The sequence below is a fragment of the Sinohyriopsis cumingii genome, unplaced genomic scaffold, assembly GCF_028554795.1.
Source record: "Sinohyriopsis cumingii isolate HCF-2022 unplaced genomic scaffold, ASM2855479v2 utg000198l, whole genome shotgun sequence".
Lineage (NCBI taxonomy): Eukaryota > Metazoa > Mollusca > Bivalvia > Unionida > Unionidae > Sinohyriopsis > Sinohyriopsis cumingii.
Window position 1 is genome coordinate 443,971 of NW_028315875.1, and position 25,137 is coordinate 469,107.

The following is a 25,137-nucleotide window of genomic DNA, read 5'->3' on the forward strand; positions in this document are numbered from 1 at the left end:
TGGGGGACATTTTCAACAACACTTTGAACACAATAATAGCTAAAACACTCAATGGGGTTTAGTATCCTTCATAAGGACACGCCGAGTAAACAAAAATGGCCGCCCCTCTTTAAATTCTTCGTAAGATCACCATGTTCTGTTTCATGCACAAAAACTGAAGTGAGCGTTGCAGATCAGTTTAGGTATACTACCTGACCAAAAGTGTAGCACTTGCATGTAGTCAGTGCCGCTGTAAACTGTTCGTCTGTAACAACGTACATGGAAAAATCATGATGGGATATCCTTATCTCTCTTCGCTGTCTTTGCATTTTGATGCAAGCGTTGTCCCTTTGTGACACCGTCCATGCCATACAAGTTTGAATTGTAGTATCAAATGCGATATGTCACACGTCAGTAGTGAAGTGGGGCGATTCAGCCTCAAGGGGAATTAGCATTAAAAACCACCCTGGGCCTGTATAGCCTCTATGTAAATTTAACATGGGCAAAAACCGTGGGCCTGTTAAGCCTCAAGGGAATTTAACATGGAAAAAAAAATCTTGGGCCTGTTTAGCGTCAAGGGGAAATTGAATAGGGTCGGGACCCTATTTTAATATGGTCCCGACCTGATGGGTCTATGGAAATGGAACATGGGAAAATTGAAACAGGGAGGGTCTCTATTTTTTTTTATTTAAAAGGGGCTAGGCAATGACAGTCAAGGTCTTTTAGACCTATGAAGGGGCCCTGAAAAGGGCCTTTGGTTTACTTCTTCTTTTAATTTCTTCTATTCTTCCACCAACTTCTTATTTTCTGTCCTACACTTTTTCTCTTGTTTTCTTTTTCTTCTTCCTCCTTTTTTTCTTTTTCTCCTCTTTCTGCTTCTCCTCCTCTTCTTTCTTCCTCTTCTCATTTTCTTCTTCCTTTTCAATTTTTTCGTTCCGTACTCTCATCCTTATCCTTTCCTCTTCATCCTCCTTCTCCTCCTTTATTTCTTTCAGCAGATCACTTATGATTTCCTTTAGTCTTCTTAAATTGTTGATCTCCATCTTTATTCTATGTGGCCTGTAAGAATAGCGATCCTCGTCCAGTCTTACAAACATCTGTTCCATTATCCCCAAATTGTCCAGAACGTCTTGCAATTTTTTCATTTTATCAAGGTGGTTCGAAGCCATCTTCTTTTCTATTCTTTGTAGAATGGTGCGAACGACGAACGTTGTGGGTTCTTATACGAAAAGGGCGGACGTGAAGGAAAACATCCCCCTAAGACCCAAATCTTATATTACCTAGATCATCACTTAAAAAGCGCGGACGTGAAGGAAAACATCCCCTACTTTTCTCATCTCATATTATCTACTATCCACACAAAGTTCATGAGTCATATAATCTAACCTCATTATATACTATCCATACACACACACACACACACACACACACGCCAAGCAGCAAAAACATAACCATAATCTACTATTCACACAAACGTACTTGAGCGCTTACAAACACAAACACATACACTCACACTAGGAAAAAGGAGTCAGTGTTTATATTCACACTACTCTTCATACACACATTGGCAAATCGATTGCTATCTCTTTTCAAGTTTTTTGGCTAGCCCTGAAAAGGGCTGTTTTTTAAGAACTCCACTACACCTGGTTAATGATGGCACCTTCCAGGCCTGGCACCACACACACATCTTCTACTCCAATCTTTCCAGTTGACTCTTTTGACTGGGAGCGCAGAGGGAGGATGATTGGCTTCAGCACCCCAATCCTCTGTCTCTGGAATATTGTACGACATCCTCTCTCCTATTTTCTTTTCCACCTCTTCTTTTTTCCTTTTTTGCTCCTTTTCCTCTTTTATTCTCTCTTCTTCAACAATGGCCTCCGCAGCCAGCTCATTCACTATACGCCTGGCATATTCCAGGTGTATCTGGAGTTCTAGAAGTTTTACAATCCTTGTATTCATTGTCTTGCTGTTAACAGGTCAACGATGGGTAGCCCGACTGACGATTAGTTTCTTATTTATACTAAAAGCGCGGACGTGAAGGAAAACATCCCCCTAAAACACTAAACTTATATTACCTACATTATGGTCTAAAAGGCGCGGACCTAAAAGAAACCCTCACTCACTTTTTTACTACCCATCACTATTCTAAAAAATTTTCATTAAAAATATAATATACTATCTACATACTTAAATCAGTCAGATCAAACCCAAATCTACTATCCCCACACTTCAAACAACAAAAAACATTATCATAACCTACTATCCACACAAACGTACGTGAGCGCTTACAATCACACACACACACACACACACACACACACACACACACACACACACACACTTATACAATCACACCAGAAAAGAGTGATTGTTTATATTTACACTACTCTACATTTACACATTTGCAAATTCATAATTATTTCTTTTGTAGAGGTTGGGGTAGCCCTGAAAAGGGCAGTTTTTATTGTTTGCTATGGCAATCTTTTTTAGGTTCTAAGATTGCGGCCTCCCTTGACGATAGGTTTTCTCCCAGGATAAGGTCTGCTTCTTCGGAAAGAGAAGAAGAACTCTTTGGTATCGATACGACAATCGACAAAGCCTCTGTCAGATTCAGGTTGCTGCTGCTGTTGTTGCTGCTGTTGCTGCTCTCTCTGCTGTTTCTGAAGTCTGTACTTCTATGTCCATTCTTCTTTCTCCCTCCCTGTTAATTTCTTCTCTGAAGAGCTCTTCTATCAGGTCTTCAGTGACTTTTAACATTCTCACATTCTCTATCTCTTCTGGCGTCGGTATCAGACTGTGTCTGACACGATGCAAATTCACGTAGGCTTCGTTTAGCTTAGCTAGTATGGAGCACATCTTCGTAGGAGGATGAGTCGACAATGGATGGTTAGACTGGAGATTTCCCCGGTTTTAAAGTCAAAGCGCGGACGTGAAGGAAAACATCCCTACACGGTTTTCGAGCCGGAACGTTCAATGAGTGTCATGAGAGGGATAGTAAGAAGTCAAAGAGCATGAATCAACATTCCTATAGCAAAACAAAAGACAAAGGCATTTTTTTTCTTCAAAACAACATTTTTTATTCAAAATCACTTAACACTAACAAACAACTATAACATTTTTAACAATAACCAAACAATATAACATCAAATATTTTTTTCAAATCACAAACATTTTTTTCAACTAACACATTATTTTGGACAGGGCTGACAACGTTGTGAATGAAATTGTGATTTCCTCTGTTGGAGGTCATTAGGCCATTGATGGACACTACGTTTCCTAGCTTGAGACAAAAGATAAGCATGATGGTCACAAAACCATCGATCTACTTTCACATTGTTTCTAGAAGAAGAACGAGGATCAAAATGAGTCACTAAATGTTCTAAGGAATATTCCAGGCTGCGATGATGCAGAAAGTACACACAATATTGTCCACACACCAAGGAATCTGTGCCTTGTAATTTCACATTATTGAATCGGGTGGTCTGAGCATTTCTTCTCATAAAGTCAATGATATCGTCTTCCAAAGGCGGCAATCCATACGAATCGAAATATTCCACACATCCTTCTTGAGGAAAGTAGACGGCTACCAGGTGGGTTCCTGGGAGATTACTGTCGTCCGTGTTGATCACATAAGCTTGATGGTCTTGAGATTTGCAATGAGGGAGTTCATCTTTAGCACAGACGACAGGATTCCAAGAAGCAGTGTACGAGCTGTGGTTCAAAAGGTAATAAAGTTCCCAGGTATCCATTTATTTGTGTGGTTTTTTTTCTTCACAGGTAATGATAAGTGATCAATTCGATCCTGATTTTCTCTTGGAAAATGTCTGACAAGTAAAAGGCGTTTAGCTCTGACTTCGGACCCTGGTTCACGAGAGTTTCGATGCGACGGATCTCATGTCCATGTCTCCGCACAACATGTCAAACAATTCAGGACAAAATAAAACGGACAACACTTTACCCCCCTCAGGAAATGTCACCAGGAAGCGACGAGCTACTTTATGGTACTCCAGGGTGACACTTTTTTGACACTCTCCAAAGCTTTAAGAAACACGACATTAAACCTGGAGGCTATGGTGCTCACCAAATGTTGACCACTAAAATAATAGCCTGGGGGAATGAACAAGTGATAGGTGGTTCACTTTTCATTTTTTGTGCCAGGGGTTTTCTTGTCATATTTGACATGGGTATCCAAGTACTGTTGCAATGGTTCGTCATGAACTTCCACCTCAAAAAAATTTTGATTGGGAAGGACATTTAGGACTTGAGTCGGGTGAATCATTTCCACTAAAGCCACTTCCCAATGGGCTTCGTGATCTAATTGGATGACCTGAGGTAATTTGGCCGTGTAACAGCACAACGTGTTATTGGGAAACACCTCCATGGAACTGTCACTGGGTAGGGTTAAGTAAAATTGGTTTTGGTGACTCATAAATCCAGAGTTCTGTGGCTGTCCGAGGAGTTACTGGACGTCAGAGGCGTGTCTCCGCCCAAAATAGGGTTGTTATTGTTGTTGGAGTGGTGACTGACACTGGCACTAGAAACAAGGTTCCCGTTCTTCCCGTTGGAAGAGAATTTCAGGGAGGGATTGGGAAGCAGGTAACCGATGCAGCTGCTCAATAAAATGGTCCACAATTGTTTGTCTCCTTGTTGCAAACTCAAATTGGCAATGGCTGCACCGATGACACAATACACCACAAAGATTTGGCAGAAAAAGACGATTTGCGTTTTAGGCACAGTGTTTCCACACCACACCCACAAGGGTTGTTTTGTAAATCTTGCAGAGAAGAACTGGGTGAAGGAGTGGTAGCAGTAGTAGCTGCGTCTGTGTGAAAGGGCATGATGGTCACTTCTTTTTATAGTCGATGACTTGCGAAGCGTCGATCCAAGAATCAAAACTGGGTGGATATCCTTTCCAACGTACTTTGACTTCTTTGACACGTCGTTTGCCCACTTTACGGGTTCTGCGTTCGAGAATGCTTTCGATGTCGTACACGTCGTCTTCTTTTTTGGTGATACGTTGTAACTCGGGTAAGTAAAACTTTCCTTTGAGCACTTCTCCGTTCATGTCTTCCAATTTACAGACGGCAGGATGACGGCCATGCACTCGTCCAGTGACACGAAACAATTCGGTAGTCCAGTTAGGTAAGTAACCTTTGTCGAAAGTGCGTTTGGTTTTGCCAATGCGCACCCAATCTCCTACCGCCAACACTCCGCTTTTCTTGGGGACAGCCCTCGTCGGGGACGTACCAAACAGGCGATCAGACACCAGCACTTCGTTCTCGGGAGTCACCTCATGCGGGACACGTCCAATGCTTCGATGGTAAGATTGGTTGTACGCTTGCACCAGGTGTGGTAAGATGTCGATGTACTTCAGAGTGTGATGATGCGTAAAATATTTCCACATGCGTTCTTTCAAAGTGCGTTGAAAACGTTCCACGATGCTGGCTTTGGTTTCAGGATTCTCGGTGGTAAAAAAATGAATGTCACATTTCTTTAATTCTTTTTGGAAAGCTTGGTTCAGAAACTCACTGCTCGATTTGGAAGTCAAGGGTACGACCCAGGCAAATTTGGAAAAGACGTCGATGACAAAAAACAAATATTTGTAGCCACGATTGTAGCTGGCCAAATGAGAGACATCGGCTTGCCATTGATGATCGATGACTTCCACTCGGGTGCGACTTCTGGAAAACTTGCGTCGAATGGGTTTGTGTATGGTGTAGGTAGCTTGTTCTTGTAACCATCGTTGCACTTGAGGTAAACGGAGACTTTTCAGTCGAGTTTTGGCAGCACGATACAATTTTTGAACTCCTGCGTAACCTGCAGGATGGGAGGGATCGTGGTAAATGCTGGCTAACACCTTCTCCATTTTTTTTTGTTTGTTAATAAGGCACACACTCTTGGAGGATGCTACTTTGGGTGGGTCGAAAGGGTGGTCTGGAAACGGAGTTACGTGTCCGATGGGCTAAGGGAGTAGAAGTCGAAGGTAGTGGTGGTTGAAGTGGCAATGGAATGGCTTTGGTCTTCTTTTCTTTTTTCACTTTTGGTTTCCCTTCTTTCTTTTTCACTTCTGTCGAAGGAGGAGTGGAAATCATCTTTTTAACCCAAGCTTTCATTTCTTCTCGTTGGGGTGGGGGGGACGGGGTCAACAAGGCTGCTGAAATCTTACTAGACATGGGAGCTGCTGACGGTGTTTGAAACACTTCTCGCATCTCTTCTTCCTCAGGTCTTCGTGGGGTAGCATCTCTGGTGACCCCTGGGGATGGTGGTGGTGGTGGTGGTGGTGGTGATGGTGTGGGGGATGGACTTTTCATCAAGGTCTTAAAATCTTTCAGAGTGGGAAGAGCTGTTTCGTCTAAAGCTTTCTGGTGAAAGAGTTGCAGTCGTTGCAAGAGTTGACCGTTCTTTTGCGATTTTTCTGTTTCGGACAAATCTTGGCGATCCATTAAGGACTGCAGTTCGTGTTGTAACTAGGACATCTCAGTCAAATTGGGATTGGGAGGTAAATGCGGGGTGCGTTGTTCTTGCCAACGATGGTATTCCATCCATCGTTTGTAAGGCACTAAAGCTAGTTTTCGTTCTTCCATGGGATGTCAGGGGTCGATTCTGAGATCTTGGGACTTCAGAGGGTCTTTTTATTTTGCTCCCACCAGTCCTCCCAACATGGTTCCCAAGACTCCTTTCAGCAATGGGCCTAACAAGAGGGGTAAAATTCCTTCACGTTGGACCAACATCTTCTTCTTTGGGAATTTTCTTTTGAACCATTTGGCGAAGAACGTGACGATGTTTGCCTAAGCATTGTTTCTGGTGTTTGGACAAAGGGACCGTGCCTTTCAAAACGTTCAAACAACATTCGCACACGGTATCGATGACCTCTTTGCAGGCTGTTTGATTGAGTGTTTTTCGCAGGGGTGGAGACGCTTTGGACAGGACAGATAACATGTCCCCATGTTTGACTAAACGTGGAGGCAGTCCTTTCCTTTTCTTTCCTTGGGGTTTAGAAGAGGAATGTTTTCTGGAGGGTGACATCTTTGCTGGTGGGTTCCGGGACATTCACCAAACATACACTAACGTCGATGACTTAACACACGCGTTTTTATCTTTTTTTTGGAACTATCGCTTTGTCATAAAGATGACAATGTTTTTTTCCAAAATCGCCAAGGAATCCTCCCCTTTGTTGACGCCTCTTTTTCTTTGAGCGACTGTATCTTTTCGTAGGGTAACGTCAAAGCTTGGCTAAGCGCTTTGTCGGATGACGAGTCTGCCTTTATCTCTTTCTTTTTTGACTTCTTTGAGGTGACATCTTTTGGAAGTTCACTGATACCCCTACTCGGTCCCAGGCCTTTTTATACTGCAACGCGTCGCCACTGATTGTCTTTACGGCGTATAAACTTGAGGACAGGTATGACACGTCGTGCAGGGTTACGCAACGGACTAAATCGAGCCAGTTCTTGCTTGGACAAATCCAGTAAACTTTGTAACATGCCCGATCTTTCTTGAACTTTGATTTTGGGAGAAAGTACTTTGTGAGCAGCGGCCACTGCCGCTGAATTCGAGGGTCCTGCCACTGGGGAAGTTCTTGGGGTCATCAACGGAGACGTTCTTGGTGTGATCAACGTCTCCAAGTACTTTTCAGTTCTTGGTGTCATCAACGGAGAAGTGAATGAACCTGAGGCTACCGGAGGCGCGGTCACTGCCGTTGCAGGTCGTTGTTTGCGAGTGTAAGGTTGCGTCCTAGCCGAAGTGCCTCTCTTGCGACTAGTTTTCTGTGGGCTTTTCTTTTTCCGAGGTGGTGACTGGTAAGAGGAGGGTCCCACCACTAGACAAGTTCTTGCAGACACGGGTCTCCTTGGGGACCTGGTCTTGACACCGTGGCTCTTTTCTTCTTCTTCTTGGAGCTTCGTTTGACTTTTTTCTTGGGGAGAACTTTGGGAGCATTAGGATCCCATCTTAAGAGAGAGCAAATGATGACCCCTCCTAGAGTACCGCTCCCTCCAGGTTTCAAAATGATTTGTTTTTTGGTTTGAGTGTCGATGCGGGGATCGGCCAGTTGGGTCAAAGCGACTTTGTTTTGATCAAAAAAGCGTTTGGTTTGAAGAGAAATCTGAATGATCCCTTGCAGTAATTGACGTGCTGTCACTGTGAACCATCGTACGACTTCTTTGAGACTAGCTTCTAAGACACGAGCTCGTATTTGTGGATTTTTTCCTCGACTGATGCCATACAAGGCACGAATCAATTTGACGGGAAGATGAGACTGATGGGACGTCATGTTCAAACTATGTGAGACAGACGAAAAGTGTCTGAGGTTTTTATAGATTTTTTTGTAGGGTTAAGTCGAGGACGGAGACGTGTACAGGACAGGCCCTCCGTCTTGACACCAGTGGTGAAACAATTGGGTACGAAATCGCAAATCATCGGGGATCGTAGGTTTCAAATCGACGAGTAAATAAGCGTGTGGAGTTTGAGTGGCATCACCGTACGCCTGAGGCAGCCAAGGCGTTCCTAACTGTTTGGCTAAGACTTGCACTTGCTATTTATTTCGAGGGCTTTTAAACGTAATGCGCATTGAGACTGATGGTGCGATGGGCTTTACTTTGTTGAAACAAATTTTGAGTGATGTAAATGACACTGGCATTACGATGATGCCCTTTGCGCGTGAACCAAAGTTTAATTTCTTCTTCGTCTTCTCATAACATGTCGTCGAAAATGACCAAATGGGTTTGACGGGAGTCAGAGACGATGCTGTCGTCTTCTTTAGGAATGCCTTCCACAAAACACGATGGAATCGCCTTGACTTTCTCGCAAGAGGCTGTACGCCGATTGCCACTCTTTGTAACACCACACGATGGGTTGAGGTGGCCGATCGATCAAATGATGTTTATGTTCGATCAAACGTTTGACGAATTCGGTTTTGCCTGAACCGCTAGGTCCAGCAATGGGCATGTTAAAGGGATGGCGAAGATACAAAGCCTCTCAACTGGCACAATCTAAGTGTTCGTCGATGACTTTCACAATGGAGGAAGAGGGAGCAGAGACAGCAGAGGTAGCCATAGTGTTAGGAATGTCACTTGTGACACGAAAACAAACAAGACAAGAGTTTATATACTTTTTTCAGGACATGTTTATTGAATGTTTTAAACATGAACACGAAAGACAAAAATACATAAAAGCCAAAGGCTTAAGTATAGAGATAAAAGGCACATGAAAACCATCAACGTGAATAGAAACAAGTTTCTGTACAACATGTTTTGGGTAATGTTCTGACCAGTTCAACAGGGGATAAGGTCACACAAGTGTCCTCCCGAAAGTGTCTTTCAGGCATGTCCACGACAGTCCTGTCCTGGGTGACGGGTTCTTCTTCTGGTACTGTCACTAACACAGGTTGAAAAGTGACTTTTTTCCTTGAACAACTTTCGTGCATACTGGGCCACTTCTTGGGTCCAAGCCTCAAAACCCCCTTTTTTTCCAGGCACGTACATCTGTCCAATGGGGGTGTAAGTCACAAGCTACACACACATCGTCATACACGTCTTCGGTAGCTAAAAGTTGACGAATCTTTTTTTCCTGTTGAGGTCGAGAAGTATCCAGATGAAACCGCAAGGCTTTGAGCAAAAGGAGTCTTTCGTGACCATTTAAGGCTATTTGGGAAATGTAGATGCTCCAAACTGTAACCTAAACTTCAGAGTTCGTTTAGAAGTTTCCTCTTCCTCTAAGTAGATTCCACGTAAAATATGTTGGTAATCCTTTAACTTGTCTTCCTCAATGCGTTGCACTAGGTAAATCTCGAAGTAACCAAAATTATGAACATGTCGATCATTGTTTTGAACAATGTCTAACCACTGAAACAATTTCTGACGAATCAGTTCTCTTATACCATTCAGGTACCAGTGGTTAAACATCTGGTGACGTAACGGATGCAACTGTTCTTTACGTCTGACTTGTATTTTGACCAGCTATCGGTAAATGCTTTCTCTCAACTCCACAGGCAAAGCACGAATGTTCTCTTGTAAAGTATCCACGAATAGGTGATACTAAATCCTCTTTCTGACACAAGAAATGTACCGTTTGCACAGACATGGTTTTAATTCATTGTCGAATCTAAATCGTTTAATCACCAATTTACAGATTACAAGTCGTTCAGAAGTTTCCTCTTTCACTAAGTTGACATTGTGTAAAAGATGTTGGTAATTCGTTAACTCTTCCTCTGGAATTCGATGCAGTAAGTTTACAATGTAGTATATAGAATCATCAATAGCAAACCAATCCTTTTTTAAACCAGGGGGTCGTTGATCAATGTCTGTCCAATGGAACACTTTCAGTTGAATCACTCCTTGTATAGCATTCAGGTACCAGTGGTTCAAACACCGGTGATGTAACGGATGCTATTGTTCTTTATGTTTCACTTGTATTTTGACCAGCTCTCGATAAATGCGTTCTCTCAACTCTACAGGCAAAGCACGAATGTTCTCTTGTAAAGTATCCATAAACAGGTCAGTCAGTACAATTCACAGTCTTCTCCTAGAGCAAAAGTAATCCACAGAGTGAGTAATTTCTGACCACTGCCACTCAAGGTAACGTCCAAGAATCTCATTGAACTCTTTTGATGTAAACGGTCTAGAGTGATATAATAGGATGAATGCACACTTGACCCAGAGAAATCTAACACATTGGTTGACTTTTTTCACTTTCCTCTTGTGAATTTCTCGCCACAAAAATTCTATAGATACCCATTGAGATTTCACTCTGGCAAGTCCCTGAGAAACTTCCTTGTAAATCTTCTCTTGCAGTTCTTTAGGTAATGATTCAATATCGTTTTTGAAATGGAGTTTAAATACTGGTCTCGGTGATGTCCAACATTTGACTCATAACCAATCTGGTTTCTTCTTCTTCCACGACATGGTAAGTTACTTCAATGTCTCGGTCCCACTAAGGGTAAGTAATGACAATTCGGTGACCATCGAGCATGTTCTAGGTAGGCCGAATCTTGTGGTTCCCAGTGGTGAAGTGACACACCGCAACTGAAGCACTTGACTTTATCCCCTTCGCCCAAGTAGAAAAATCCGGCTCTGGCTAATTCTTCGGGGGTCGGTCCTCCCAGATACTTAGGCCATTTTCCTTTGAACGATTGAAGACGATTTTCAATGTCGCAGTATTCCGACAAACGCACAGGGAATGAATATTCGTCTTCCACAGGTTCGTTTCGATGAGGGTAGGGTGACATGGACAGGAGTTTGCGCAGGGCTGGATGACATCCGAGGGAGGTAGACGTGAAGGTGGACATCCGCATTTAAAACGAATCCCAGTAAAGTGTCCAAGAGGACGAGCGGCATCGCTTTCGCATCCCTCAGGTTTGACACGCACAGCATCACTTTCCATGATAGGGGTAGTGACACTAAAGTTCCTATGATGCTTTACGGCATCGCTAAGGTCACAATGTACAGCATCGTTCCCATCGCAAGGCTCACAATCGCATTCTACTTCCGAAGCCCCAAACTTGAACTGTGCCTGTCTGAACTTGTCTTGTGTTTCTCTGAAAGTATTTATCTTGTTCGCTTGGTCTTGGTAGTCACAATGAACTATCGATCTTGACCATAGCCCCTTTTTATACTAGTCGCAATGCAGTCTCAAGCTTGTACATCGTTCCTTTTTTTATGTTTAGTTTTTGAAGGTACCGTCTCTAAGGTTCCGTCATAATTGTACCGTAGTGTAATGGGTGGAAAGGCCATAGAAAGGTAAGGGCAGTGCGGAGACCATCGAGTATGTTCCAGAATAGCTGAATCTTTATAGATACATAGATCCATTCGTAACTTCAGTCCGCAAGCGAAACACTGTACTTCGTATCCCAATCCTGACTCAGGTCCCAAGTAGACAAATCCTGCTCTAGCTAAATCATGCGAAGAAGGTAATCCTTCCCTATCCGTAGGCCATGCTTGAAATGTTTCCATTCGACGATCACAATCACAAGAGTCAGGTAAGAAGACCGGAAAATGGTAGGGTTTGAACTTGGAGTTCTCACTGGATTTCTCACTCGATTCTTGCTGTGGCGAAGTCATACTTCTGGTGGGGGGCTATCCTCTTACAGCCAATGTTTTATACCGACATGTCCATACGGCAAAGTAAAGTAGCTGGGAAGCCGCACTCGCTTCTGGTACACGATTTGATAGACTTTTTCCAAGGGTCGACTGACGATATGGTGAGTGGGTAAACGTACAATCTTGTTGGGCTGATAAGTGGTCACTTTAAAGTGTTCATCTTCTCTAGACTGCAAAGCTTCTTTCAATACGCCAAAGTTCACCACTCGACTGGCACGATAATTCAGAGTCAATCCTTTTACTATACACTTCGTGTGCACTTCTCCTTGTTTATCCCGGTATTCGTAGCCGTAATTTTTAGGACCGCCACTTGCGAAACTTAGAATCGTGTCGTTGAGATGCTCGTCTGTCCAGGCTCCTAAACGGTCTCCTTCGATGTTAGGTGCTGTTGACTCGGGTGATCGATGTAGATGCAACTGTCCGTGTCACAGTACAGGACACGTTCCCCTAACAGTTCTAAAGCTTCGTACAGTTTTAAGCGAGCATGAGCTGTCACGTAAGCCGCAATAATGACATTTCCAAAAGGGTCGTCTTGTACAAAGTCCAGATCTTCTTCGTAATTGACTAAGATCAATTCTTCGCGAACGACGTCCACGTGTTTCATGAATTTAGTTTTATCGTGAATTATCTGGAAGTAGCGGGAAGGTTCTGTCAAATATTCCGTCTTGGGTAAACACGGTCGTTGTGCCATTTTACCCCACAAGCAATTTAACATCACTTTGGCAAACGATCGCCTGCCTTCGTTTTTCTCGATGTGATCTAAAGTAATGCCTTCTTGTGCCAAGTATTTCTCTTTGAATGTCTTTTGGTCTTCGGGAGTGTGACACCAGGAGGGATAACCTCTGGCTTCTTGCTTTAGTTTCAAAAAGGCATCCACGTAGTCTGCGAAAATGCCTTTCTGCGTGGGTCACCCTTGTGGTATTGTTGTGTCTTGGGAAAATGACAAATTTCGTACACTTCTAAAAGTTGGTATCCCATGTCCAGAGCTTTGAACAATTCTACGCTGACCCACGTCCCCGTCAAGGCCCGTTCTTCCTGGGTGTGCTGACAAGGTTGGTCTTGGTTGCACGTTTCGGCACAAGTACGGCACAAAGGAAACATCAGTTTGTCTTGACAATGGTAAGGTAGCACGGGATAGTACAAGTCGGTGGGAGGCAAAACTTTACATTTGATCAAGCCTTCGTATTGTCGAATGTTTTTCAGGTCAATGTATTCCGTTAACAATTGTGGGTGCCCTGCAGGAAAGCGACTATATTTGCACACGTAGGGATACAGCGAACACACGTCCAAGTATTTGATTTCTTCTCCTTTCTCTTCGTCGGCTTGGTACAGAAAACAGGTGGCATTGGCCCTTCCTGCGTACAAACTATCCTTCGGGTTCAGAGGGTCCATGAACTGGTAACTTTCCACGATGCTTTTAAACTCGGGATCGGTTTTCAACTCGTGTTCCCACATTTCCACCACTTGGTATCCTTCCTGTTCCAACTTCAGGCGTCGCTGACAAGTGGTCTGGCACAAGTCTTCCATGGTTCGTTGTAAAAACTGATTTTTAGTGCCACGGTTAGGGTAACAGACGGGGCATCCGTGAAATAAGCAACCGTTGAACTCGTACACGATCTTGGGGTTTTCTAAGTCCCAGCCATCGACCGAATGCGTTCCCATGGTCTTTTCGCCCCCTCCTTTCGGGCATGCTGAATCCATTTGTCTTCCTTTTTGCACAAGTAATGTAACCAGCGTAGGGCTTTGACCGAGTATTGACGTTTGACATAGTTGGTCGTTTGAGGACTGATGACAGCCACGGTGTTTTCAGGCATGAATCGTTGCCGGTACAGTAAGGAACACGCTTTGGCAATGGTGCAACCTTCTTTAAAAGGATCGACCCCTCCGTGTTCCATGAACAGTTCTCGAAATTTTCCACAGCATCGCCGTAAAATGTCCACGTCGGAACGACAATACTTTAACATTTCTTCCTGAAAGTCGATAGGTTCGGAGGCATGGACCTGGTAACAAGCGTAGAAAGCTTATCGTTGTTCGGTACGCATGTTGTCAGGGTCGTAATAGTGAGCCTCAGGCAAATGGGGTAGAACGGCATGTTGGTTGGCTTCCGTATTGAAAAAGTGAGGAAAGTACCCTTTAGCCATTCCTGTCATTCCAAACGTTTTAGGCATTCGACTCAAAGGCATGGCCAAGTAACTCATCGAATCTTTAAACTGTACTTGTCCCACTTGCATGAAAATGATTTTGGCTCCGTTCAAAGTGACTTTAGGACGCTCGGTACCATGTTCTGTATAGTATCTCAGAAGAAACTGTCCATCGTATCCCGAGAAATTGTGAGCCATCACCGTGGCATGACGATGACAATCTCCGTAACGTTCGATGTCCTCTTGGTTCCACGTCTTGTCGATGGGGTCTAAGACCCATCGGGCGAAATCGGCTAGCGTGTTAGGTCCCCGAAAGATTTTTTCACGTCCTCCAGGAATCTTGCTGCAGTGAGGGCAATAACTCAAGATAGGTTCTTGAATGCACTTCTCGCACGCTCGATGATCCACGCAGAAATTAGGAATGTGAATACCGGTCTCTTGCGTGCATTCGAAATCTATAAAGATGAAATTGCCTTTCTTCTTCTTCTTGTGGCCATCCTCTTTCTCTGGTGGGGGTTGGTATTTTTGCACGTAGCATTCTTGTTCCAAGTCCACGATTCGGTGACAAATGTGACATTTTTTCTTTCCTCGACAAACGTGTTCCTTGGTATTATTGGTAAGCATGCCTTGTCCACACGTGGGGCACAATCTCAGGAGTTGACAAGCACATTTATACTGTGAACCTTGCGTCTTCAGATGTTGTTGGTAACAGGCAGGACTGACAAACGTGCGCAGACAAGCAGGACAACGCACTCGTTCTTGTCCTTCGTTCAGACAGAGTTGAGAGGCCAAACATCCTGAGCATTTCGATCCACAATGTTTGTGTTGCTCTCGATTGTTATAGCCATAGTCACATTTCTCACAGTAATAACTGTATCCCAGGAATGCAGTGATACTGGTAATGGTATCGAAATGTTCATCGTGATGATAGAGGTGAATGTATTTTCCATCCTTAAAGTCTTTCCCTCGAAACAATAGAGGTCCGCGCACTTCTTGAGGGTGCACTTTCAAGGTGTAGCGTGGAGCTAGGACATCTTGCAATTTTTGCATTTCAGGAATGCCACAGGGTTTGTCTTTGGGGAAGCCGTCTTGTTGTAACAGGAGTTCTGCTCCGTTTCGTTGTTTGGCTCGGTCCGATTGTCGAATAGTTTTCAAGGCTCTTTTCAATTCTGCCGTGTCGTTTTTTGTCGAGATAGGTTCGTCCCACCACGATAGCCCTGGCTAAACACATCTGGTCTTGAGAATTGTGAATTTGGACAAGGCTCTTTTTGGTGCTGCGAAGACCGTTCACCAATAAGACCTTTTTGCGCTGTCCGGTTACTTGAGGAGGAGAGACGTGGGTCATGTCCAATGTGGCTTTTCCATCGGTGATGTCAAACTGGTCATTAGATTGTTGTACGTGTTGAATCTTGTCCATGACTTTGGAAGCGGTCAATTCTGCAGGGGTACTAAACTCGATCCAAACAGGGGATTTCAGGCCGTCGTGTTGTATGGAAAGTCTCAAGCGATCGTCTTCTTTGGGTTGACATTGTCGCTTGAGTGTGGTGAGCAAAGAATCCCACATCTCGGTGATGATGAACCCTTCTGTTTTCTCTAACGGTATGTCGGACTTGAAATCTTTAAACTTCACCGTGTATTTGTAAGCCGTGGTTCTAAATTTTCTAGAGGGACGCTTTTCCGTCTCTTGAATGGAATAGCATTTTTCAGGGTTGACTAAGGGTAGTGAACTTTGTTTAGAGGGTTTGGATTCTGGTTCAGTCATGTCCTCTTCAAAATCACTGGCTTGAATCTGTGCCAAGATTTCAGCCCTGGTACGAGGCGATAGATCACGTTTCTGCCTCTTACTTTCCTCTTCTTTCTTCTTGAATGAATTGGATCGTTTCATCTTATAGCAAAAAGTCAAAAGACTAAAGTTTAAACACCATGGGTAACTTTATAGTCATGGCAGACCAGCGTATATAAAGGGTATGTGTCTTGTCCTTTCACTATTCATTTCACTCTCAAAACCGAGCACAACGATGGAAGAGATTACACAGATCGAACGTTTCACCAGAGCTTTGCGTGGGGTCATCCGAAAATTCTCTTCAGACCAGCTGAGGGACTACTCACCCTCCTATTGAGATAAAAGTCAAGATACTTGCTATATCTGTCAGAAGAAAGGGCATTGGTCTTCAAAGTGTCCCGGCCGTCAAAAAAGCTAAACAGGGGTAAAAAGAGACAAAAGTCAAGATACCTGTTATCATTGTCAAGAAAAAGGACACTGGTCTCCAGATTGCCCTAAGAAACAAGAGGAGCAAGAAGAAGAAAAGAGTGATAGAGAGGAAGAAGAGGAAGAAAGCAGACAGGTGAAGAAAAAGAAATAGGAGAAGAAAAGAAGAAGGGAAGAAAGTGAGGAGGAAGAGGAGGTAAAGACTGTAACTGTGAAGAAATTGAAAAAACAGAGAGAGTGAACAATGAGACAAAAGAAGTCTATGAACTTTTTAAAGTGTTATGTTGTGAATTGTGAATTGGATTCTAAATATTTATAAAAGAATAAATTAGATATAAAGGTAAGTGCCTTTAGGTTTTGATTTTAAAATAAGAAGCTATACTCACGCACTCATACATACGTACTATAGGGGTAAAATGTTTTTTTTTTAGTTATTGGCAATTGAAAGTCTATCTCTTTTCGAGAGACATGGGTGGCCCTGAAAAGGGCCTTTGGATGTAGGGGTGAGTTTAAGCAATCAACTTTAACTGTCTTAAGCCTTTGCCACGGCCAAGGCCTACTTCTGGACTGCGTAATGTTGATGATGATGATGATGATTTGGTTGAAATCTCTAAGGGTGGTACGGTAGGCTTAGTCACAGAGTTGGAGTGTTTAGCTCGGGGAGGTCGTATTCTCTTCGGTCGTAATAAAGAAGTCTGATACATTTGTTTCAGACTTCTTAACTCTGCTAAAATGTCTAACAGTACCGTGACCGTTTGACTTTCACACCCTTGTTTCTTTGCTACTGCTGCTTCTTCTTCTTGTTTTTTTCTTACCTCTTCTTCTTGCTGCTGTTGCTGTAGGAGAAAAGCTTGTTCTGCTTCCTTTTGCTGTTGTATAAATTTCTCCAATTCTTCTTTCTGTCTCTGTCTAAAATTTTCCACGTTTGGTAAAGAAGGTGGCGAAGGTTCCGGAACAAATTCTTGCGAGGTAAGAAAATCCACAAAATCCCAATTCACCTCTTCTGAAAGTAAGTCCGGGTTCCTTTGGGTAGTCTCCACGGCTGGTGCACCCCAATTTATTGTTTTCTGAGTTTCCGTCAAATTGAAAAACTGACGCATGTATTGACTGCGCACAGGCGCTAGCGAATCTATATAGGCCATGTGACGTCACAGACTGCTCTCTTCGGATTGGATGTGGGCTGACTGAATTTTGTAACGCGTGTTTGGATTGGTCAATGAACTCAATCCGTTTCAATCCTTCCTCTCCCTATAGATAAGAGCAGTTCACTGCATTCCTTCACCTGTTCTCGGCACCCCAACATGTGGACCGACGTGCAATCATCAATTCTTGTACCTTCCATGATGTTCCGGACGGACATACCGATGTATGTCCGATCCAAGTGGACAGTTGTCCACAGGACAGACACCAGCCTGTAGATCAGAAGAATATATGTGGAAAGGCAAGGATGCCTAAAAAGAGTCTTAATATATGGCCCTGCAGTCAAGCGCAGCTTGAGGACAAGAAGAAGACCAATGCGGTGCTCTCTGTGTTAACAATAGGGTATGTTAACATAAACCCAAAGATCCTTTTCAAGGCCCCTTCATAGGTGTCGAAAAGACCTTGACTTTCATTGCTTAGCCCCTATTTTTTTTAAAAAAAATATAGACCCTCCCTGTTTCAATTTTCCCATGTTCCATTTCCATAGACCCATCAGGTCGGGACCGTATTAAAATAGGGTCCCGACCCTGTTCCATTTCCCCTTGACGCTAAACAGGCCCAAGATTTTTTTCCATGTTAAATTCCCTTGAGGCTAAACAGGCCCACCGTTTTTGCCAATGTTAAATTTAAATAGAGGCTAAACAGGCCCAGGGTGGTTTTTAATGCTAATTCCCCTTGAGGCTGAATCGCCCCACTTCACTACTCACGTCAGACAAACATTCACTGACGTCATCCATCTCAGCTATGTTCATTATTTTCATTGATCCTGCTCTTGATAATATTTCATTGGTTCAACTTTCTCTCCATCATGTTCTTCACATAACCTAATAACGGATTTTTCATATTAAGCAAGGTTGAGTATTCTCAAACATTCGTATAAATCTTGGTGTTTCTACCGTAAAGTATGTTCTTGTTCACATTTCTCTACCTATAATCTCTAACCTGATTATGGTTACATTTTACAAAGGACATTCTTGTGGTACTATTTTCACACGACTACTCGTGCGAGTCCTGCTGGAAGGTAGCACCATCCAAGTAACACCATCGATTGGCGGTCAGCATTAAACATTGTTAAAACTTCGTTACAAATCCTAATCACACACACACCCATCCCAGTACCTGTCAGGCTGACATAGGCTGCTTGGTTGGTTTTACATGGTGGCTTATTCGGCCTTTTGTACTTTTACCATGGGTAACAGTGTTCCTAATACATGTACTTTACACAAGATTAGCTCCCTTTCAATAGCATTTTAACAGTTAAATTACTCCGAAAAGCTTTCGTGGCAACCAGCTTGTTTTCAACCTATTAATTTGTGACGGCTTTTTATGTTCCATTAGTTTGGTACCAAGATGAGCTCAGCGTAATACAGAAAAATATTTTGAGGGATGAGAGTATTGAATCAAAAACTTGTTAACCGGGCGTTGTACAAAAGAAACGAATTCATCACCTTCGGGTCGTAGGGTTTATTTAGCGTCATCGATACGACACAAAAGAAAAACAGGAAAAAAATAAAGAAAGAAACAGCACAAATAATTAAATATACAGTACTTCAAACGAGACAAATATGATACACAACCCACAAGCCAGTATTTCAATATATAGTAACACGATAATATAAAAAATGATAACTTACCAGACACGAAGCCCCTAAACAGATGTAACAGTTCTCGCGAATTGTATTCACCATCATAGGCATAGACACAATGAATAAGATGTCGTTCATCCAGAGACGATACGACGAGCACCTAGGGCTCCGTTACGGATCACTGTCATCTCATCTCTCTTTCTCTCTCTCTCTCTCTCTCTGCGTGGGTTCGAGTCTCGGATTCTGCCAACATGGGTATGTAAGAAAGATTGCCAGTAGCTTCTCGTGGGTCTGTGGTTCTTTCTGGGGATTTTCCCGGGTTCTTCCTCCACCACTAATACTGGCCGCCATGTATAGCCTATCGTGTGCTGAAAAATGTCGTTAAACCCTACAACAACAACAAGAACAACAATGTGCACCTAGGGCCTTTACTAAGTGCCTGGCGCTAGACGTATCTTCCCCTCCATGCGCCCCGTGCACTGATCGATCACTCGCTCATTCACGCTCTCACTGATGACAAAAACACACAGGAGTCACAACCATTTGGCTTAAACCAACGGGGTTAAGAAGTAGGATATTGACACTATAATTTCCAGTCTTTTCTGTGAGTATTAGTTTCCCTGCCAATCTGTGTTGTAGTGTCTGTATATCTGATATCAATGCGTATTCTGTTACGAGTACCTGTTGTCCCTGTGTCTGTAGTGTAATTTATATTTGCAGATGAAATAATTTAGCAGATATCAATATTTGTTTTATTACGAATGGTGTCTGTCTATAATGCAGTATATCCCTGCAAATGAATGAAACCAATCAGTCTGTCTGTGTCGCAGTATATCTCTGCAAATAAATGAAATCGATCAGATATCAATGCTTGTTCTGTTACCAGTACTGACTGTATGCCTGTCTGTGTCGCAGTATATCTCTGCAAATGAATGAAATCGATCAGATATCAGTGCTTGTTCTGTTACCAGTACTGAGTGTATGCCTGTCTGTGTCGCAGTATATCTCTGCAAACGAATGAAATCGATCTGATTTCAATATTTGTTTTGTTACCAGTACTGATTGTATGTTTGTCTGTGTCGCAGTATATCTCGGCAAACGAATGAAATCGATCAGATTTCAATATTTGTTCTGTTACCAGTACTGATTGTATGTTTGTCTTTGTCGCAATATATCTCTGCAAATGAATGAAATTGGTCAGATATCAATGTTTCTTCAAATTCGACTACTGACTATATGTCTGTCACAGCATATCTATGTCAGTGCGACTACTGACTAAACATGTTACGGTATATCTCTGTCAATGAATTTATCAGACGAAATCTGTCTGTATATCTTTCTGCTTTATAGCATCTCTCCGTATTTTAATTGTCAGATATTAATGCTTGCTTTGTTATGAAAACGGTCTGTCTGTCTGTTTTACCTGATCTATCTGTAATTAATTTTATCAGATATCGACAGTAGTGAAGGGGGGCTGTTTACAGACAGTGAGAAAATACATTACAGACCCCCCCCCCCCCCCTTGGGGCTGTTTACGGATCAGATCACCAATGGGGCTGTTCACGGACAATGGGAATTGAACATGGAAAATATTGGGCCTGTTTACGTGCAAGGCAAAGTTGGGTGAAGTGACGTCACGGTGCTAGACATTGGCAACAATGTGGCAAGCGTGTGACCTGAATACGCGCTACTCCAGGAAGAGACGAATACAGTTAAGATATAGACATATATCATGCCTAAAATATATAATCGACTAAAAAAAAGTTTTAGGCAAGGAAATGCATTTTCTAGAGGCAAAGATAAAATATAAAATACAAAATCGACTAAACTTTTTATTAGGCAAGAAAGCAAATCTTTTCGAGGCATATGAGTGGCTCTGGAAAGGGCCTTTGGTTTTCGTTAACACCATTTCGTTAACAAAGAGCCCATCGCATAGGTCTTCTTATCTTCTTCAAACCTCTTCTGACTTCTGGGCCGTAGATAAGGACTCTCTTCAAGCAGCCTTGTCTCTCCACATAGAGCCTTCTTTTCCCAACGCTCGTATCAGTGATCCGGATGATTGTCCATGGTGATCTGACATACATGGGTAAGTCAGTATAGAACAGCATTAACGAGACGACATTTGATGATTAAACGTTAGTCCACATCTTTTGAAAAGAACAGGTGAAGGGAATGAAGTGAACCGGGATTATTTATAGTGGAAAAGCGGATCGAAACAGATTGAATTTTTTCATCAATCTTAACACGCGTTACAAAATTCAGTCACAGAGTGGAGTCTGTCTTCTAATCCGAAGAGAACTCCCTTTGACGTCACATTCCCTATCTAGATGCGGTACCAGTGAAACAATGTGACAGGGTTTTCAAACACAACGGAAACCAATAAGACGATGAATTTGGGTGCACCGGCCGTGGAGACGAGAAGTCATGGCATAACAGCGGCTATCAAAATCAACGCTATCTTGCTTCAAGAAGAGACCGATATTAATTGGCATTTAGTGGATTTTCTCACTTATTTTCAAGAATTTGTTCCGGTACCAGCACCTTCGCCACCTTCTCCTTCCGTACCACACGTCGAGGATTTTAAACAGAGACAGATATAATAATTGGAGAAATTTTAACAGCAGCAGAAAGAAGCAGAACAAGCTTTTCTCATTTAACAACAACATCAAAAATAATAGGCAAGAAGAGGAAACGACAGGAAGAAGCAGTAGCAGCAGGAAAGAAACAAGGTCTCGGAGAGAAGGAGGACAGTGAAAGTCAAAGGGTTATGATACTCTTAAACATTTTGGCAGAGTTAATGAGTCTGAAACAAATGTATCAGACTTCTTTTTTAGGGCCTAAGAGAACAGGCCATCAGGAGCAAGACGCCCCAAACCTGTTACTACGCAACTTTTATCAAATCATCGACAGGAGCAAGTCTAGAAGTAGGCCTTGGCCGTGGCAAAGGCTTAAGGCAGATAAAGCTGTTTGCTTCCAGTTCCAGTGTTTTTTTAATTAGAAAAACGAACAAACAAAAACTAACACCTAACAATCTAATTCATAACACTTTAAAAAGTTCATAAACGTCTTTTGTGTCTTTGTTCACTCTGTTTATATGGAATACATTTCTTCACTTTCACAGGTTTTTGCTCCTCTTCGTCCTCACTTTCTTCTCGACGTCTTTGGGTTTCTTCTTTTTTTTTTCCGGACGTGTCTGAATTCTTTCTTTTGGGAGGTACCTCTTCTTCTTCATGTTTGGAACCCCTCTCTTCCTCTTGCTCCTGTTGTTTCTTAGGGCAATCAAAAGACTAATGTCCTTTCTCTTGATAATGATAACATGTATCTTGACTTTTGTCTCTTCTGACAACTGTCTTGCTTTTTTGACGGTCTTGCCATTATGTGTCCCAATGCCCTTTGTTCGTACAGATATATAAACTATCTTGACTTTTATCTCGAAAGGATGGGGATTATACCGTCGGCATGTCTGAAGAAAACTTTCGTATGACACTTCACAAAGCTCGGATCAGAAGTTGATATATGATGGATCTTCCATCGTTCTGGAAGGTTTGAAAGGGAAATGAATACTGGAAGGAAAGACACTGACCCTTTATGTAGGGAAGACACTGGTCTAACATTGATCTAGGGATCCATAGCGTTTTGAAATGTAGACATTTAACGTTTTGTAGTCAGTCAAGATGAAATGATCGATTCATCTCCTTGAGAAATGAGAAGAAAGTTAGAGGCAGAAACGTGATTTATCGTCTCGCACAGTAGCTGAAGTCTTGGCTCAAATTCATGCCAGCGATTTTGAAGATGATATGAGTGAGCCAGAATCCAGACCCAGAGAGTGTACACCCAACCAAAGTTCACCACCATTAGTAAACCCTGAAAAGTAATACCACTTTCGAGAAATCGAAAAGCGCTTCTCTAGAAAATTTAGAACTACGACTTACACGTACACGTCAAGTTTAAAGATTTCCAGTCCGACGTACCGCTGGAGAAAGCAGACGAGTTCATCACCTAGATACGGAATTCTTTGTTAACCACACTGAAACGACAATGTGAAAAGAAAGAAGACGACCGCTTGAGACTTTTCATTCATCACGACAGTTTGACGTCACCTGTTTGCATTGAATTTAACAGTCAGGCAGAATTGACAGCTTCCAAAGTCATCGATAAGATTCAACAGGTACAACAATTTAACGACAAGTTTGACATTACCTATGAAAACGCGACACTTTTCGTAACCCACGTGTCTTTTACCCAAGGGACAGGACACGAAAAGGTGTTTTAAGCGGACGACCTTCTCATCACCAAAAAGAGTCTTGTCCGAATTAACAAACCTCAAGACAAGATTTGTATAGCCCGTGCCATCGTGGTGGGACGAACGTATGCCGACAATAACGACACGGTATAATTGAAAAGAGCTTGGCATACTATTCAAAAATCGAACCGAATCAAACAACAAAGAATAGGAAAAGTCCTGTTACAGCAAGCGGGGCTATCAAATGACACACCTTGTGGCATTTCCGAAATGCAAAAATTGTAAGATGTCTTAGCTCCACATTACACATTGAAAGTGCACCCACAATAAGTGCTCAGACCTCTGTTGTTTCGAGACAACGATTTCAAAGACGGAAAATACATTCACGTCTATCATCACGATGAACATTTTGATGCAATCACCAGAATCGCCCCATTCCTGGAATGCAGTTATCACTGTAAGCTCTGCCTGTTACCAACAACATTCAAAGACGCTAGGTTCACAGCGGAAAAGTGCTTATCAACTGCTGAGATTGTTCTCCACTTGTGGACAAGTGATTCGTAGCAATAATGCCAAGGCTCACATATGTTCAGGAAAGAAACGATGTCACATTTGTTGCCGAATCGTAGAGTTGGAACACGAATGCTACATTCAAACATACCATTCGAATCATGCAGAGGAATGTAACCAGAAGAAAGGCAATTTCATCTTTTACGATTTGGAATGCATGCAAGAGACTGACATTCACACTCCTAATTTCTGTGTGGCTCATCGAGCGTGCGAGAAGTGCGTTCAAGAGCCTATCTTTAGTCATTGCCCACACTACAGCAAGATTCCTGGAGAACGTGCAAAAATAGTTCGAGACCGATCCCTCCGTACTCCATGAACAACTTTGCCCAGTGGATCTTATACCCCATTGACAAAACGTGGAGCCAAGACGACATCAAATACAATGGAGATTGTCATTGTCAAGCCACGGTGATGGCTAACAATTTCACGGGATACGATGGACCATTTCTTCTCAGATTCTATACGGAACAAAGTACCGAACGTCCAAAAGTGACTTTGAACGTTGAGCCACACCCATTTCCATGCAAGTGGGATAAGTACAATTTAAAGATTCGATAAGTTACTTGGCCATGCCATTGAGCTGATTGTCTAAACGTTTGGAATGACATAAATGACTAAAGGCTATTTTCTGCACTTTTTTTAATACTGAAGTCATTCAACACACCGTTCTCTCCCATTTGCCTGAGTCTCTCTAATATGACCTCTACAACACACGCACCGAACAACGAGAAGCTTTCTACGATTGGTACCACAATCACGACTCGGACACATTCGACTTTCAAAAGGATATCTTAAAGTGTTGTCGTTCAGACGTGGACATTTTGGGGCGTTGGTGTAGAAAAGTTCGAGAATTGTTCATGGAGTACGGAGGGATCGATCCTTTGAAAGAAGCATGCACCATTGCCAAAGAGTATTCCTTAGTGTATCGCCAACGATATATGCCCCAAAACACCCTGGCTGTCATAAGCCTTCAAACGACAAATTTTGTCAAACGTCAATACTCGATCAAAGCCCTAAGCTCACTACATTATTGTGCGTCAGGGAAGACAAATAGATCCAATACGCCCGCAACGGAGAAAGCGAAAAGAACATCGGGAGTTATTCAGAGGATGACGGG

General features: G+C 42.7%; 1 protein-coding gene across 2 annotated transcripts in view; it reads right to left on the bottom strand.

Annotated features, from left to right (window-relative positions):
• Window positions 1–25,137, bottom strand: part of LOC149774554 (uncharacterized) — a 111,637-nt gene that overhangs the window by 23,341 nt on the left and 63,159 nt on the right. Inside the window, exon 1 of one of the 2 annotated variants that reach the window (XM_089945076.1) lies at window positions 19,256–19,377. The exons of the other annotated variant lie outside the window; for it this stretch is intronic. Within the exon in view, the coding sequence (XP_089801202.1) occupies window positions 19,256–19,345 (90 nt within the window). The 5' untranslated portion in view covers window positions 19,346–19,377. Of the gene's footprint in view, window positions 1–19,255; window positions 19,378–25,137 lie in introns of those variants that run through there. 2 annotated transcript variants of the gene reach the window in all.